This window comes from Prosopis cineraria, unplaced genomic scaffold (assembly GCF_029017545.1).
Source record: "Prosopis cineraria cultivar Desert tree isolate PC_DT_omini unplaced genomic scaffold, ASM2901754v1 PC376, whole genome shotgun sequence".
Lineage (NCBI taxonomy): Eukaryota > Viridiplantae > Streptophyta > Magnoliopsida > Fabales > Fabaceae > Prosopis > Prosopis cineraria.
The window spans coordinates 14,391-28,721 of NW_026555703.1; the positions used below are offsets into that span (position 1 = coordinate 14,391).

General features: G+C 35.1%; 2 protein-coding genes across 4 annotated transcripts; both read right to left on the reverse strand.

Moving 5' to 3' along the window:
• Positions 1-476: 476 nt before the first annotated feature.
• LOC129296654 (provicilin-like) lies at positions 477-3,176 on the reverse strand. The gene is made up of 6 exons (XM_054935242.1): positions 2,558-3,176; positions 2,273-2,448; positions 2,104-2,184; positions 1,715-2,011; positions 915-1,311; positions 477-837 (listed from the first exon to the last, which is right to left on the reverse strand). Exons 1-6 carry the CDS (start codon positions 3,174-3,176, stop codon positions 632-634), a joined length of 1,776 nt encoding a protein of 591 aa, XP_054791217.1. The 3' UTR covers positions 477-631.
• A 5,053-nt stretch (positions 3,177-8,229) lies between these two features.
• On the reverse strand, positions 8,230-13,463 carry LOC129296653 (type IV inositol polyphosphate 5-phosphatase 7-like). 3 transcript variants are annotated; one of them, XM_054935241.1, is made up of 13 exons: positions 12,791-13,463; positions 12,608-12,695; positions 12,012-12,086; positions 11,855-11,936; positions 11,644-11,748; positions 10,866-11,556; positions 10,554-10,744; positions 10,354-10,462; positions 10,120-10,268; positions 9,647-9,917; positions 8,943-9,027; positions 8,632-8,791; positions 8,230-8,512 (listed from the first exon to the last, which is right to left on the reverse strand). In XM_054935241.1, exons 1-10 carry the CDS (start codon positions 12,818-12,820, stop codon positions 9,695-9,697), a joined length of 1,743 nt encoding a protein of 580 aa, XP_054791216.1. In that variant the 5' UTR covers positions 12,821-13,463; the 3' UTR covers positions 8,230-8,512; positions 8,632-8,791; positions 8,943-9,027; positions 9,647-9,694. The 3 variants fall into 3 exon arrangements, with proteins under 3 accessions (XP_054791216.1, XP_054791214.1, XP_054791215.1); XM_054935239.1 differs by having other exon boundaries at positions 8,632-8,820; XM_054935240.1 differs by having other exon boundaries at positions 8,621-8,820.
• Between the last annotated feature and the right edge of the window lie 868 nt (positions 13,464-14,331).

Below are 14,331 nucleotides of genomic sequence, written 5' to 3' on the forward strand. Positions count from 1 at the left end.
CATTGGCCAGTTGTGGGGTAGGGTGACATGGTTCTACCCTTAGATACAAATTTACTCATTCAATAAATATCCTACATAACATGATAATAAGTGTGTTGATAACATCCAATAATTATAACTGAGACATTTTTTTAAATAAGTAAATTTTGACCACACTAATTCAAATTAAAGTGATCATCATATTTTGGAATTGAGAAGTGTGTTCAAGTAGTTTTATAATGATTAATACTCGTCAAAACGTGGCTAAGTATATATAAAAATAGAAGATATCGATTAAAACTTAGAAATTGAGAAGTGTGTTCAAGTAGTTCTATAATGATTAGTACTCGTCAAGACGTGGCTAAGTACATATAGAAACAGAAGATATCGACTAGATCTTAGAAGAGAGAAGCCATTTATTTATGAAAACAAAAATTAGGGCGTCATTTTATTCATACAAGGATAGATCAGATACAGATAGTCCTACTCCTTTCGTGTACAGCTCACATTTATGGGATAAGCCCTTAGATTAGATACTACAATAAGCCCTTACATACGGGCCTTATAATAGGCTAATTAAAGATGGCATCATTACATACTTTATTTATTTATTATTAATTATAGAGTGCACAACACTCGCTCACTGACTCACTCACATGAAAGCCGTCAAGATTGAAGACCAAGCAACCTTGTTTGGCTTCCTCGGCGACTTGTCTCCCCCTCGTGGCTGATCCTCACGATCCACAAAGTACGACGCTTCCTGCCGACGGAGCAGCTTCTCCAATTCTTTACTTGACCCTTCAGATGCCGCCTCCATCACCTCTCTGTCTATATTCTTCAGCACATTGTCTCTCGCACCTTCATTCACATATTTATCACCCATATGTTATATATGTCCTGATCATTCTTTGCCTCTGTGTGTGTGTGTTACGTACCTGCGAGGAAGTTCCTGAAGTTGTAGGGGGCGTTAAGGATGAACTCGACCACCTCCAAGTTGCTGTTCCTTGAGGCTCTGATGGCCACCGGATGACCTGCCGGAGATATGTAAAGACCACTCTTCGACAGTTTCGCCGACAACCTCTTAACCTGTCCTTCTCTACGCTGATCTTGTTGTTCTTCTTGATCTTCCTCCTGTTGTTGTCGTTGCTGTCTCTGTTCGCTCTCGCTCTGTCTTCTACCTTTTCGATTATACTCTGCTCCTTCTTCATCTTCTGATGATGATCTCTGCTGGTTCGCCAGATGTGGGCACGCCATCTCAGTGTCTCCTTCTCCGTCAGCCACAAAGCCCAGTACTATCGCCCTTGTATTGTAGTGAGGCAGAAACAGAGATCCCTGCAATTAACAACCCACAATTCATCATCAAAATTCACCACGCCACATTGTTCCTAGTAGAGATCATGTCAACTCCGACCCAAAATCCCGTTTACTTTAAAATCGATCCTTTTAAAAATCCAATTCTTTATTGATAGGCCTTTTTAAATTCAAATTATAATATTTTAAAAATCTAAATTTAATTTAAAAATTGAAAATATCTTAATTTTTAAAGGTAAAATTTAAAATAAAAATAAGACTTAATAGTTCATTTTTACAAAACTAAAACACAGCTGCATAGAACTTTTCAAGCCCAAATTCTAAATAGACTTAAGCAGAAGGGCCATCAAGTCCGACTCATATTCTAAATAAAAGACTTTGATTGGTTCAGTGATGTGTCTTCGTGTGTTTGCAGTGTGAATACCTCTCTGAGCTTTAAGTGAGTGATACCGATGCCGAGGTCTTGAAGGGATTGGTAGTTATGAGGGTGAGCTTCACGTAAGGAGCCATGGTTGTTGGAGTAGTGAGGTTCGATGTTTCTCAAGTTGAAGGGACCTAATGATGATTCTCTCTCTTCTCTTGATGATGAACTTGATTGGGCTGGCCTCCTCAGCAATGATCTTAACTGTTCTCTCTCCAACTTCACTATCACTCCTTCTTCTGAACCCTGTTCTTGCCCCTCTGATCCCCAGAACACGCTCTGTATCTCCTCGTACGGTGCCTGTTCCGCATCAATCCACAACTTTAATCAATCACAACACAGCCAAAAAAAAAAAAACCTGTCACATCAATGATGTCGATGATGCTTCTTACCTTGAAGGCTGCCTGGAGAGTCTTCTTGTTGAAGGCTTTGAAGTAGGATTGAGGGATGTGATTGCCAGAGGGGTAGAAGTTCTACACACAATGTGATAATCGATAATGAGAATCTTTTCGGAGATTCCGAGGATTAATTAATATATGAAATTGATAGTTAAGAATAAACCTCAAATTGACCAGGAATGTTGACGGGTAAAGCGAGTTTGATCAGCTGAAGATCTTGATTGTTAGCTCGATTAATGGTATAACATATAGCCCCTGCAGGAACCCTCAGAACATCGTACTGCTTGAGGTTGAAGGACTGTTTGTAGTTGGGAAGCACAATAGTAACTAAGGCCCTTCCTGGAATTAATCAAATCATGTTTCATGTTTAGTTAGCTTTCAATATACATGTATGTTATATAATACCCAGAATGCTAGAATGAATTAAAGATCACAGCTGTTTACGTACCTTGAATGGCGACGACGAGGTACTCAGCATCAGAGTGGTGGGGGATGAGGAGGGTTCCGGGTCTGGATACGTACTCGATGATCCGGTAATATTTGAGCATCCGAAGGTGATCGGATATGTTGTCGAATCTTTGAAGAACCCGGATCCGACCGTGTTCGTTCTCGAAACGGGTCTGAAATCTATCAGAGGGTAGGTAATACGGGTTTTCTCTCTGCTGTTTCTGTTCTTCCTGTTCCTGTTCCTTCTCTTCTTGTCCTTGTCCCTCTTCTTCTTCTTCTTTTTCTCCCGACCTCTTACCAGGTCGTCGGCGGCGTTGACGTTCTTCTTGTTCCTTCTCTCTCTGCCACTGAGGTCGTTCCTCCTCCTCTTCCTCCTCTTCGCGTCTTTCTTGTTCGGGAAGACGGGGGTCACGTTCCGCTGCTTCTTCCTTCTCTTCGGCGTCGTTCGTCAGCTTGCAACGAGCTTGGCAGGCGAGACTGTTGTGAAAGGCACAGCTTTTGACACAGACTCGGTAGTTAGAGCTCTGTTCATCCGAGTAAGCAAGGCCAATGGAGGCCACTGCGAGGATAACAGAACCCAGAAATAGGAGAAGACGAAGCCTGACTATGATAGAATCCATGATTGATGATCACGGATAGAAGAGCTAACGATGAGTGCTGATGGAATGAAGAGGAAGATCAGTTGGGTATTTATACAGAAGAAAATGAAGAAGCGTGAGGTCTGGTTTCAATGCATGGATGACATTTGGGGTTTGGAGCATCATGCAGCTTGACGAGTGTTCTTTCAGAAACAGACAAAAAAATTTTGAGAAGAATTTGCAGAGAGCATCATCTTCAGGTGGGGACGACGTACGGTGTGACTTGTGAGTTAAGAAGAAAGTTTTGGACAGCTAGATTGGTGAAGACTACACGTGTGAGTGTGCATGTAATTGAGGTTGAAGCCTGTGAATGTGGACACCAAAGAAAATTTTGGATCTTAACAGAGGTGGAAAATGTAGAAGTTGAAAGGTTGAAGATGATGATGAACAAGGACGGCATATGGTGTATGGTGTATAGTTCTTTAATTCTTTTAATTTTTTATTTGTCTTTTCGTGCATATCCAGTTAGTTACGGTACTGTCAGGGCAGAGAAAAGAGAAGAAATTAATTGATCTTCGATGGGGCTGAGGTTTCTGTTGTCGTCTGAGGTAAATAAATTAAGGATGCTCGGAATTTGTTTACCTGAGCCACATTCAATTTGGCTTATCATCAGTGCATGTTGTATATTTCCTCTTCCTTTTCCTTTAAATTACCCGACACTTCGATGTATCTTTTTTTTTTTTTTTTAAATCCATTGCGATCCGTTTTACCTCGTTATTACCTGAACGAGAAGTTCACTATCATTATTCTCGTGTTGAGAGCATATGGGACCACAAATTTTAATTTGTTTTAGTGCAATGTTACACTTCAACAATAAAAGAAAAGAAAGGTGTAATGTTATAATAAATATTAGCTTTGACTTTTGATTAATCAAAAAATTACAAATTAGTACATTATAAAAATTTAATATCAATTAAATTTTTCACATTGTCATAAATAAATTACAAAAGATAAAGCATAAATATGAAAATTACTCGTTGAATTTTAGATTTAGTCACATCATAAATTGTGAACTCGTTTATTGTATAAAAAATGATACAATTTTTTTTGCCAAACAAAAATTAATTTTAATTGTTAGTTGATCAAAAAAAAATAAAAAATAATCTCAAATATTAAAAAAATATGAAAAAGATTTGGTTCTTGTCTGTAATTTTTGGATCATTTTTTAGATCATTTTATAGTCAACTATTATGAAAACGACCTAATTGCATTGTTTTCAAAAATTGAAAAAATAATTTGCATAATAAAAAAGTTTAGGATCTATGATGCTCCTACACCTAAAATTTAAGAGATAATTTACTCATTTACTTAAAAATAAAAAATATTATTTTAACCTCCCACTTTGATTTGGCACCTGTGATTATCGAACACCGTAACTGGCAATATATTATTAAAATATTAATACTTTAACAATTATAATATTGTTATTTTTACATTTAACTTGTGTTTTCAATCATCGAAGTTTTGAGCAGTTGTAGAGGTGAAGAGTACACGTGTGAGTGTGCATGCAATGTAATTGAGGTTGAAGGCCTTTGAATATAACTATAGACGAGGTAGAGAAGCTTTGGATCTTATCAGAGGGTTAAAGTATAATCGGGAAGGTTGATAATGATGAATTGATGAGGAACAAGGACCAGATATTGTGTATAGTTCTTTTATTTGTCTTCTTTATTATTTTCAAGTGGCAGAAGCATGCATGCATATTTATATTTAAAGTTTGTTTAGTTGTTAAAAAATATAAGAATGGAATGAATTTTAAAAAAACAAAAGTAGAAATAAACCAATTAAAATGTAGATTAGAGATAAATCAACTTTTTTCATTGTTCATAAAGAAAAGAATAATTTAATTTATAAAATTGAGAATTATAATTCATGAAATTTGTGATGGGTATAATGATTCTCATATTTGTAATGTGTAGTATTAGGTTTTACCATGGTTATTGTAAAAAAAAAAGGATAATTTAGTTTAATTTTTTAATTCATTTCATTTTCATCCTATTTAACAGTTAAACAAGCCTTTATTTTTTTTTTCTGTGTAAAGAAGCATAGTTATACTTAAATAAATTTTGATGAATAAGCAAGGTTTGTTAGGTCCAATATCACTTATAAATTTGTGGTCCAAATAGTAGGGCCAAAATTAATCTAGCCCGCCTTAAAGCAGTTATCTTTCATTATACATTTTTTAAGAATCATTGATATTGTGAAAAAAAAAAAAAGAACCATTGATAATCTAATAGACACTAATCATGTCACTTAAGCATCAAGTTTCAAGTTCAAGTCTCTATGAATACATAAAACACTTTTAAAAGAATTATTTTTAATTAGACCCAATAATATTTAAATTTGATTCAATATAATAATTATATAAAAAAGTAAGAACCATTGATAATTCGATAGTTTTAATTGTAAATAAAATATATAATATTCAAATATAGCTTTTAAATTGTAATTGAATTTCATATTTGTATACGTGTAAATTGATAATTACAACTCATTCTTAAAAAAAATTATCAGACACCTAATTGTTATTAATTTAATTTTTTTGAGACCCAATTATAATTACTTCAAAAGAAAAAGCAATGGTCCCAAACAAAGAAGAGGGAACCAAAAAGATAAATTTGTCCTAGCCCAACCCAGGAAGATATAATATTGAATGGTCCCAAACAAACAAGAATCATTCACTTGTTTGAGAGTCAACATGGAGGAATGAATGAAAAAATTGCAGATGACGAATGAATGAAGAAATTGCAGAGCCAAATATCACTAACACAAAACAGTTATTCTGGCCTAAGACATCCACGGTCTATCTGTGGCTTTGTCTATTAAAAAGAAACAGTTATTCTTTTTATTTTTTGTTTTTTGTTTTAATGCAATGGCTATGGCATTCACAAGAAGTCATGTGTTGAGTGGGAAAAAACTAACTACCAGGCATAACAGCTAACAACAAATAAATGCAACCAAGAGCTGTATACAACATGCAGGACTCCACACACACACACACACACAGACACACACAGATATATATATATATGTATATATGTATATATGTATGTATATATATGTATATATATGTCATCAGTGTGATGGGCAAGCTAATCATTATAAAAGTTAGTATCTATATGTTTGTGATAACACATGATCATCTAATCTCTTATGGTATTTTCTCTAATTTCTGTTAGGTTATATTTGAATTGATGGATTTAGATTTGAATTTTAAATTTAAAATCTTACATACCAAATCTCACATTTAAAATGCTTGTATTTAAAATTTTTTGTTTGGGTTGTTCAAAAGATTTCAAATGAAAAAGAGATTTAAATGAGTTGAAATTCAAAACAAAAATAAAAATTTAAAAGTGATAAACTTACCTCTATTTTTTAATCAATGAGTGATTAGAATAAGAGATAAAAAATATATGAGAGTTACATAAGCATTAATAGTAGAAATACAAAGATAACAAAAGGCTTGAAATGATAGAAATTTCAAATGACTAGAGTATATAACAAATTTGAAATTATGAAAAAATAATAAAAAATGGATTCAAATCCAAATGCTTAAATTTTTATATATTTAAATGAGGAATTTGATTTAAATTCAAATTGTCTTTAATCCAAACACACTATGAAATATTGATGAGAAGCTTATTCTTAAAATGAAGTAGAACACGAGTAAAAAACAATATTGTTTTCATTTTTTTTTATTCTATATAGTTAAACAAACCAGTAAAAAAAAGAGCAAGCTAGATGAAAATAAGATATGCTACTCATTATCATAGAGGGGCTTTTTTTTTTTTGTCTGCTCAATAAATTCATCATATACTAAATATTTCTCTTTTTTTCTTAAAAATTTTTAGAATTCATAATTTTTAAATGTAATTAAAAGTCTTAAAAATATTGAGTTATCATCTTCTCACAAGTAATTGTCCTAATTAATTTGCAGCTTTTCTTTTCTTTGAATCACATCAGTCACATACTCACATTTAATAGTAGTTTATGCCGTTGGGATAATAAAGCAACGATTAACGCCTAATATGTGGTCTCCAAATAATTAATTAATTAATTCAGATTTCATAAGCAACCCATTAATTTTTTTTTTAAATTTTTATAGCACTCACGACTACATGATTCATTTAAGCAACTACATTTATATTTGATCCCTTTAACTATTGTTTTAAATTCAAAATCTTTCAAATAAAAAGATTATCCATAAAATTATTCTACACTCATGTATTCAACTAATTATGGTCTAATGTGCTATGCCTCCGTTTTAATTTATAAATTTTTTTTTGACATAATTACATACCAATGAAATACATCAAATATAATTTACAATTTTATTTTTTTTATAAACTTTTAAAAATACTCTCCATTATTCATTAATAAGAGAGATCGAAAGGGAAACTAATTAAAAAAATAAAAAAAGAGAGATAATATTAAAATAATTATTATTAATAAAACTTTATTTTTTCAAAACATCTTATATTTTGATATATCAAATTATCTCTAAAAATATTTTATAAATTGAGACCAATGAGTAACTTTAAAAAAAAATTATTCGGTGTTAATATAACTATTCACTACACAAAGCTACATGATATGTTATAAGCAGCTGATAATTTGGTTGGTATTCTTAGCCCTTGAAAAAACAATAATAAATTTTATACATAATAATGATATAGAGTAATTATTTATTAGTATTTGTGTTAGAATGTCTCGTGATTCTAAGCTTAAGGAATTGAAAAGAAATTAAAGAAAACACCGATTAGTCAAAAGTGAAACAGCAATAGACACAGGCATGCATGTAAACAGCACCCTCTCAAGTAACCTGCCAAGCCTGCAAACTCTGTCCTTAAACTTTTGGTTTTAATTACCCTCCAAGAATAAAATAAAATAATTTTATTTTAGTTAAAAAGAAAGGAAAAAAGAAAAAGGACATGCATGCAGACTATTCTATTTGGTAAAGCCACCACCTTTATTTAATAATGGAGACAGTGACAGAGAACAGAGCAGAAGAAAGAAAAAAAAGAGGGCCGTGAAATCCAATCATCAAAATCAATTTCTTTTTTATTTTCTCTGTTTTTCTCTCTTCTTCCTCTTTGTACAATCCTTTTTTTGCATCACTTTTACAGTCAGTATACATCAAAACTCTTTCTTTTTCATTTCTTTTTCTTGTCTTCTCTCTTTGCATTTGAAACCAAAAAAAAAGTCAGTAGTGCCCAGATGATTATTCTCTCAACCATCTTTCATTTCACCCTTCATCATCATAAATCTCTTCAAAAACAATCAAAGAATCTTGAATAAAAAAAATAATCTTCCACTTCCTGCAACACAACCACCAGAAAAAGAAATAACAATTATTATCAGCATGCAGAATTGCAGATCAAGAAGAATCAATCACCAGAAAGAACAACAAAGCAAGTCAGACGGACTTGTTAGTTACCAATAATTGAAGGGACCATTTGGTTAAGCATTGAGAATGATAGTCAAAATGCAGCACCTAATGATTATGCATTGTACTGAATCTGGTGTGAGTGAGTAGTAGCTACCAGGATGATGATAAAAGAAGGTACTGTGTGGGTTAGGCAAGGCAAGGCATGACACTGTAGAGAGCAAAACTAGAGATTAGAGCCTGAAAAAGATATAAAGTAAAGGTGAGAAATTAGACAAAGAAGCTGAGAGACCCAAAAAAGCCAAAGCCAAGGAAAAAGCAAAAAAAAAAAAAAATTTGACCCAAGAGATGAAAGAACTCACCTTTTTCGGTTTGAGGGAAATGGGTTGTCGTTATCACTCTCCTCTCTTCCATGGATGAAATTCCTCCACAATGGGGGACCAAATTCTGAACAGTAAGTAACAGGTGCATGTAAATTTTCTGATTTTAATTAATCGGAAATGCCAAAAAAGGAAGAAGTGAGAACAATAAAGAAAAGAACAAAAAGGACTTCAAAGCAGGAGATGATTGAGAAAACAGACTTGAGATTCTGCTAAGCAGAACATGTTCTGCAGAATACATTAATAGGCCTAACTAAAGAAATCCATAAAATCAAGTTTGATTATGAGATATCCTTAAAAGCATGACTAAACTGCTGGACTATTATAATAGTATATTCCTTAGGCTCTAATGTTTGGATTGCAGAATCCACTATATTATTATGCTGAGCCATATGATTCTTTTAAAGAGCTTCAGAATCTTGTACTTTTGGTCTAAGCCATCAAGTAAACCAGAAAAAAGTCATGCCTATGTAGGAGAGTGACCCCTTAAAATCATTTTCAGACCTAAAGATAAAAAAGTTCTCACATGTTTTGATTAGTTTCTGTGCGCATGAGCTTCAAAGCAATAGAAAATATCCAAATCATTTACACTCTCTCCTGAGGTACCCAAGTTTTTAAAAGAAAACTGTGCATTGGAAGTTTGAGATTGTCTCCATGGATGAGGGAGAGGAAGAGAGAGAGCTTACTTGAATACAAATGAACATATCTCATGTCAAACAAGCCCCTCCTTTTATTTAGAAGAAGTTTAGTTCAGTATATCCGTGGGAATATGGCAGAAGTTCTTCGGCCTCAATCCGAGAACGAGAGCAACTCATACTTTTCTTCAATTTTCCATGACTCGACTCGACTTCAACCCAAAAGATGCCATAAACAGGTCTATGATCAGAAAACTTGGATTCCCCGCGAACATAAGATGACTGGTGGAGACCTTCTCCATACCACAAGATGCGATCACACCTATACAAAGAAAAATAGTTTAATTGGCATGAGATGTAAAAATTTAAAAAACTCATATACCCCAATCAAGAACAAACCTCATGCTTCATGTTTTACCATCTAATTGTATTTTACTTCATCATCATATAACTTGCCTTATTTCTGCATTTGTTATGTGTCTCTGCTAAATTCCTATTACTTTTTGTTTGGATGTTTATCTTACCAAGCAGGTGTTCGCCTCTTCTCCTTCGGGTGCATATCATCGCCAGCATATCGGTCTGAATTAGTTGAATACTTATATGTTGGAGGGAAATATATCTTCCCTTCATTCCACCCCACAAATACACGACCTCTTCTCTGCTCTATTCTCAACTGCAAGCAATGTCAATTCATATCAAGATTAATTTTACTTGTTCAATGCAATAGTTCAACCATTAGCAAGAATATATAGAGATACCTGGTCATTCTCCAGCAATGCTCTCCAATTTTGCATCTCAACAAGTGCCTTAGCAGAACGGTAGGAGAGGGCAATCCGGTAATTTAGATCTCCAAGCCATATAATTCGACTGCACATACATTATTCAGAATTAGAATGCTGTTAAGGGGCTTGAGAATTTGGGGGAGACTGAAAGTGTAATATATGAGTAAGTTACAAACTCATGCTCAAGGATTGTCTCTGGAGACTTCTCGGTGTCGCCATGAACACGAGGAAACCTTGTTTTCTTAAGAATCTCCATCACATCAGAATTTCTTCTCAACTCGTCACCCTCTTTCTGTCCTGAGGTTAAATGAGTACAAATAAAGCAAAAGCTTGTTTCATGCAGAGACATGCTAATTGAGATGGATCCCTGTAAATATAGGAACAAGAACTCCTCTTATATTCAATCTCAAGTAACACACATTTTCACAATGAACAAATATAAGAAACCAGAAAAAGTTAGGGCTATCAACAATTGACTATTAAATTACCTTATTTCCGAAATATCCCATCAATCCTCTTCCAACACATGATACTTTCATGTTTTTTACATGATCTTTTAACTCACTTCTCACCCATATAGTAAGAAATATCCCTACCATTTGCTTGCTTGCAACAAGACAGTACCTAGAACCTACTGGCATTCCAAACCCATCTTCATTGGGGGTAGGTCCACCATAGGACATCGGCGAAAACAGAACTGTACTTGGCGAATCCCCAAGACCATTATCATCATCAGATGAACCCCATCTTGAATAGTCACTTGGTCTGGAATAGTCACTTGCCCGGGAATAGTCACTAGGTCTATAACCCCATCTAAAACTGGGATCAAAGTCGCTAGGCCTGTGACCAAGAATCACACGATCACAGACACTGTATCTTCGATCTAATCGTGGATGCGCAATCATAGGATCATTGTCCATACCCCAGCTACTCGAAGTTGTTTGAAAAGACCGGCGATGGAAGAAAGATGAATTCTTCTGCCTAGCTGATCCCTCAAAGTCTGCATTCAACTCTACAACAGGCTTAGGAATGGGAGATGGCGTATAGCATGCGCTACCTCCACTAGCACCCGGAAGATTGTTCAGAGTCTTTCGAATTAGAGCCATCCATTTTTTCGCCGGGCCATTGTCCTCTGACCCCAGAATGTTACCAGCATTCAACGGAACAATCTCTTGAAATCTGAAGAGAAAGGTAGAAGTCTCTCAGTATGAAGTCATTAATACAGATCTTGATTTTAAAAGATGTTGACGAGTACCAGATTCCTACCCAAGAACATAAATATCCGCAGGTGGCGAGGCATGGAGCCAATCATCTAAACACATATTACTTGGTGGAGATCTTCCAGCCACATTCCATGTTGCAACAAACATGCTACTCAGGAAAAAAAAAATATAAAAAATCAACCATAAGAGACTGAGTGCAACCAAAAGGATTTTCAATTAAAAAGAAATGGATCAAAGCATAGATATATATGTACCTATAGTTCTGCACATCTATGATTCGCGGATGGTCAAGATTCATTCTTCGCCTGACCTGCTCGGCTCCCCGGCTAAACTTCTCTGTTGATCAGAACAAGGTTAAAAGGATTTTAAATAATAACTGGAAATTCTTTAGCCTATAGAGGAAATCTGTACCTGTTTTGCTTTTCTTGATTGTGCATGGCTCTCTCTCAGAGAAGCTACTTCTGCTTCTGTAATCTACGTCACTTCCTGGAGAAAGCAAGCAGGGTCAATACATCATCAAATTCAAAGCATAAAATCAAAATATGTATCCATGAAGCAGCCAGAGAACGAAATTGACTGTCAAACGTTACGAGAAGGAAGAATAAGCTCCAACTTTGTTTGGATACCAAGAAACGAAAAGAGTTTTAAAAAAAATTGGAAAAATGTAAAAATTCAGAGCACTCATAGATGACAGGCAAATTACAACAGTTTGAAGCTGATTTACAGTTGGCCAAACTAAATCTTTTAAAAATTAGATAACAAAAAAGACAGAATCAGCCAAAACTTGATGAATTATACTATGCTTTGTTCTCCTTTCTAAGTGATTTTATTTGTCGACTTTCCTCGGGTTCTCCGAAACCAGCAGAAACCTGAGAATATACAAGGCTTTTGCATTGTGGGATTGAAGTCTGAGATTATTGTTCAGCTTAATTAACCCTATTCTGTTAGAAAATCGTCAATCAACCATGAAAAAAAAGTTGAATTCTGAAGAAAACCCAGAAACCCACCTCCATAAACACGACCATCGGCTTGAAATTCTTCAGGTTTGCTTTTGATATTGAAGAACTTCCTGACCATTTTCTTGGACCAAGAGAGCTTCAATCATCAAATTGGCAAATCAACAAACAGTCAGTAAACTCTTAATAAACCTGAAAGATATAAAACAATTCGCTTTATAAACAAAGAAGAACCTTGCTTTTCTTGGAATTCCCATCTCTCATTGTTAAAATTTCTAGTTCATACAGCTCTTCAGCTCCAATGCAAAGTATGGTTCTCCGCTACTTCTGGGTTTCTGGGTGTGTCACTGAGAGAGAATCAATGACCCAAAATTCTTCAGAAATTCAAAGAACAAAAGCCCTTTCTCCAGTCTCCTGCTTCTCTCCCTTTGGAACTTTGAAACAAGAATACCCACATTTGATGCTCTAATTCTTAAATTCTTAGAGCTCCAACCAACCTGAGAAATCACTTGAGAAACGACTCAGCTCACAACCCAAATAGATAAACACCAAATGGCAAATGGGTTTTCTTTCTTTGCTCTTTCTGGTGCTAAGTATGGCTGCCAAACTGCAAAATGCAGGAACTAGGAAGCAAAGAAGCTAACACCCCAGTAAATATGATGAGAAAAAGCGCAAGGCCGCGAAAGAGAGAGAGAACACTTTGATGCGTGGAAGTGAGATGAGATTCTGAAATTGAACAAGACAATGTGGGAGACATAGACATATGAGAGAGAGAGAGAGAGAGAGAGAGAGAGGTCCAACTTCTCTTTCTCTGTCTTCGGAAACAAAAGGGCCTCCTCGTTCTCTGTAACAAACAGCAAAGTATCGAATTTGAACGGAATAAAGCGCAGCGCAGCGAATGCGAGAGAGAGAGAGAGAGAGAGAGAGAGAGAGAGACTGTGTGGGGGGGGGGGGGAGGGCGCTTTTTTTTTTTTTTTTCCTCCTAATGTATCTGTAATCTTAACCTCAGCTAATAAAGACAAACCCAACATGAAGGGGCAACGGGCAGGTCGTTTCGCTTTAACGCTTCAACGCAAAACGACTTGGTCAGCACGAACAAAGGCTGCCCCTAGTCAGCAAAGTGAGAGAGAGAGAAGAGGGGGGGGGGCGGGGAAGATGAGAGAGAGGGAGATCTGGCAGTATCCTATATGGCTGTGTAATGTTTTCTTCTTCTTCCCATTTTGGTCTTCTAATCAAAGCAAAAGACTAAAAGCAGTTAAAGAATGAACAAAAGCTAAAGCGAATATGTGTATATACACCTATATCAGACATGTCCTTGTACTCTCTCTCTCTCTCTCTCTCTCTCTCTACACATTATTTAATTATTTGTTTCATCTTTTGTTAGGCAAGGAATGTTTGGAAGAGAAGCTACTACTATTTTGTGAGAGGGCTAAATCATATTCAGGCAGGGGTATGTATGCATGAATATGACAACTATACCCACACACACACACACATGTGATTGAATCTGAAGCAAAACAAAACAAAGCAACAAAAAAGTTTCAATTTTGGGAATATGAACCCAATCAAAAACTTGTCTTTCTTAGATATATAGAGAAATGTGTTAGGTTAAGTGAGTGATAGGTGATTACGAGTGTATCAGAATCAGAATGTGGTGCCATGGAATGTAGGGTTTAGCAATACTTTTCGGGTTTGGATCTCTGTGTAGTGTCTTATTTCATGTCCTTTGAAATTAGGGCAGGGTGCCCAGATTTGAGGTGCTGGGTCTTCTGTGT